At 63.3% G+C, this 2,180-nt stretch overlaps 2 protein-coding genes across 2 annotated transcripts in view; both read right to left on the bottom strand.

Moving 5' to 3' along the window:
- CHLRE_06g253853v5 (uncharacterized protein) overlaps positions 1 to 278 on the bottom strand; it is a 942-nt gene extending 664 nt beyond the window's left edge. The window contains exon 1 of the mRNA XM_043062653.1: positions 1 to 278. This exon is cut by the window's left edge and continues 664 nt beyond it. Coding sequence (XP_042923351.1) covers positions 1 to 140 — 140 coding nt within the window. The 5' untranslated portion in view covers positions 141 to 278.
- A 48-nt stretch (positions 279 to 326) lies between these two features.
- CHLRE_06g253852v5 (uncharacterized protein) overlaps positions 327 to 2,180 on the bottom strand; it is a 2,772-nt gene continuing 918 nt past the window's right edge. The window contains exons 2-3 of the mRNA XM_043062652.1: positions 1,932 to 2,010; positions 327 to 1,765 (exon numbers count right to left, since the gene is read on the bottom strand). Coding sequence (XP_042923350.1) covers positions 1,550 to 1,765; positions 1,932 to 2,010 — 295 coding nt within the window. The 3' untranslated portion in view covers positions 327 to 1,549. The remainder of the gene's footprint in view (positions 1,766 to 1,931; positions 2,011 to 2,180) is intronic.

Below are 2,180 nucleotides of genomic sequence, written 5' to 3'. Positions count from 1 at the left end.
CGGGGCTTGGGACCGCGGCCGCGGTGGGCACCGCGGCCCCGCCCGCGGCCGGCGCCCGTGCTGGGGAGGGCGCGGGGGGCGCTGCCGCTGGGCGCGGCGGGGCGGGCGCGGCCCGTGGCGGATGGCGGGGGCCTGGGCATGAGGGAGGCGGGCGGGCTCTTTAGGAATAGGAGTCTCTGCGGTAAAGCAGAGGATAAGGAAGTATTAATCGGCGGATAGCCGTGCAGCGCAGAGCGCTGCCCTACAATACTTCGGCAATGACAGTTGCCGTACTTCTCGTTCCATCGTCGGAGAACTCTGTTTCTCGAGGCGAGAAACGCTATTTATCCGCCCCAGTCGTGAACCGTTTCCCTCAACGATAGCGGGTCCACAGTCGCTCAGCGCGGTCGCTCAGCCATCTCCTGTGTCTCTCAGGTACATCAGTCTACAGCGAGCAACACAACCATCGGGACAGGCATCCAGTATTGGGTGCTGAGAGGGGGTGTCCGCGGGACCCTCCTACGGGTGCGCACCCAGCAGCGCTGCCATGCGCACTTTCGCAATGCTGTTAAATGGGACTGGCCTGACCCATTGCCACCCACAACCCACCCATGCCAGCTGTGCAGCCTGCAGCTTTGATCAGGGCAGAAAGCTTCTTGCGGTGCAGCGACGGCCGTGCAAGAGGTCCCCTGCTGACAAAGCCTGCCAGGCCGTCGGGTTCATTGTCAGGTGTGGGCAGCCGTCCACACTGCAGCCCTAGTCGCTGCCGTCGCCCCTGTCCTAGCCTCTGCCGCCACGCCTGGCCCCGCCAAAGTTGCTGCAGCATTTCCAACCACGGCCTCATCTATCCGTCGCAAAGTAACACCTCAAAACTCCGCCATCAAGGGAGTCCCTTATCTGCCACTCCTGCCACCGCCGCCCGCTCGCCGCTCTGCTAACGGCTCCCCCCTGCTGGGCCCGGCGTACGGTAGTGCTTTGCGGCCACAACAGCAACGATACACGGCGGGCGCACACAGCTTGAAGCACAGAGCTTAATGCCAACCGAAGGAGAAGCTGCCGGGGTCGTCACTGTCACGCGTGGACGTGGCCGCCGCCTGAAGCTTACACGCCATCGACAAAATGCCAGTGCCGTCACCATTGCAAATGTGGGCCCGCAATGCAGTGCGGGTCTCAAGGCGGTTTTCAGCCCGTGCACTGGGGCTGGCGCCAAAGACTCCCAATGTCACTCGCAAACCTGCCATACCGTCTGCTGCCGCTGCATCCATGTCGCAAGTCTGCAGTCTTATAGCATCGAATGGTTACAGCTGTGGGCCATTCCCTGAACCAGGCACGGCACACGGCAACCGCAGCCTGCCCGTATTCCAAATGAAGTGGCGAGAGCAGGAGGGGGGAAGGTGTAGATACCAGCCCAAACTGAAGCGAACCCAATGCAAAAGAGCAAGGAGAAGAGCGTGGCCTGTGCTTTGACAACGGGGGCGGGGGCGAGAGCACCCTTACACCTGGGCCCTCATACCACTTCGCACCATACTGACGTTATCCACGCGAGGCACAGTTACATACTCGCCTCGCTTTATATAATTGCCGCCACTAGTTGCCCCCCCGGCGCCACGTCCAACGGCCGTGCGGGGTAGATAACGTCGTAATGGCCGGGCAGCAGGTGCGCCACCCAGGCCACCGGCGGGCCATGCTGCTGCGCCGCGGGGCCGTGCTTGATGGCTCCCACCGCACTGCCCGCCACGTCCAGCACCGCCAGCGTCACACCCAGCGCCGTGCAGGCCGCGATGATCTGCATGACGTTAAGGGGGGGGGCAATGGAGCACGTGGCCACTGGCCGCACCGGCATGCCTAGCAGTCAGCGTTCTTGCACCCCTGCCGCACTGAGCACCTTGTGCTGTGTGCGTTGTGAGTTGCCATGCACGTCACCAGCTAACACGCCAGGCACACGCACTCACCTGCAGCTGCTCAACCTCCACGCCCATGGGCAGCACGTGCCGCTCACAGATCTGGCGCAGAGTCAGGCCCGTGTAGTCCCTGTGCGCATCCAGCCGCGAGGTGCCAGATGGGGGCAGTGCGGGCACACTGAAGTGTCATGCCTCCTTGCCTTGCATTTATGCAGACGCGTGCCAACTGCCCGACTGCCCAGTGCGGTCTACATTCTACAAACAGCCCCGTTGGCTCACCCTCCGCAGCCGGGAATGAAG

This window comes from Chlamydomonas reinhardtii, chromosome 6 (genome assembly GCF_000002595.2).
Source record: "Chlamydomonas reinhardtii strain CC-503 cw92 mt+ chromosome 6, whole genome shotgun sequence".
NCBI lineage: Eukaryota > Viridiplantae > Chlorophyta > Chlorophyceae > Chlamydomonadales > Chlamydomonadaceae > Chlamydomonas > Chlamydomonas reinhardtii.
The sequence above is the reverse complement of the archived record's forward strand: the minus strand, read 5'-3'. Positions and strand labels throughout refer to the sequence as shown.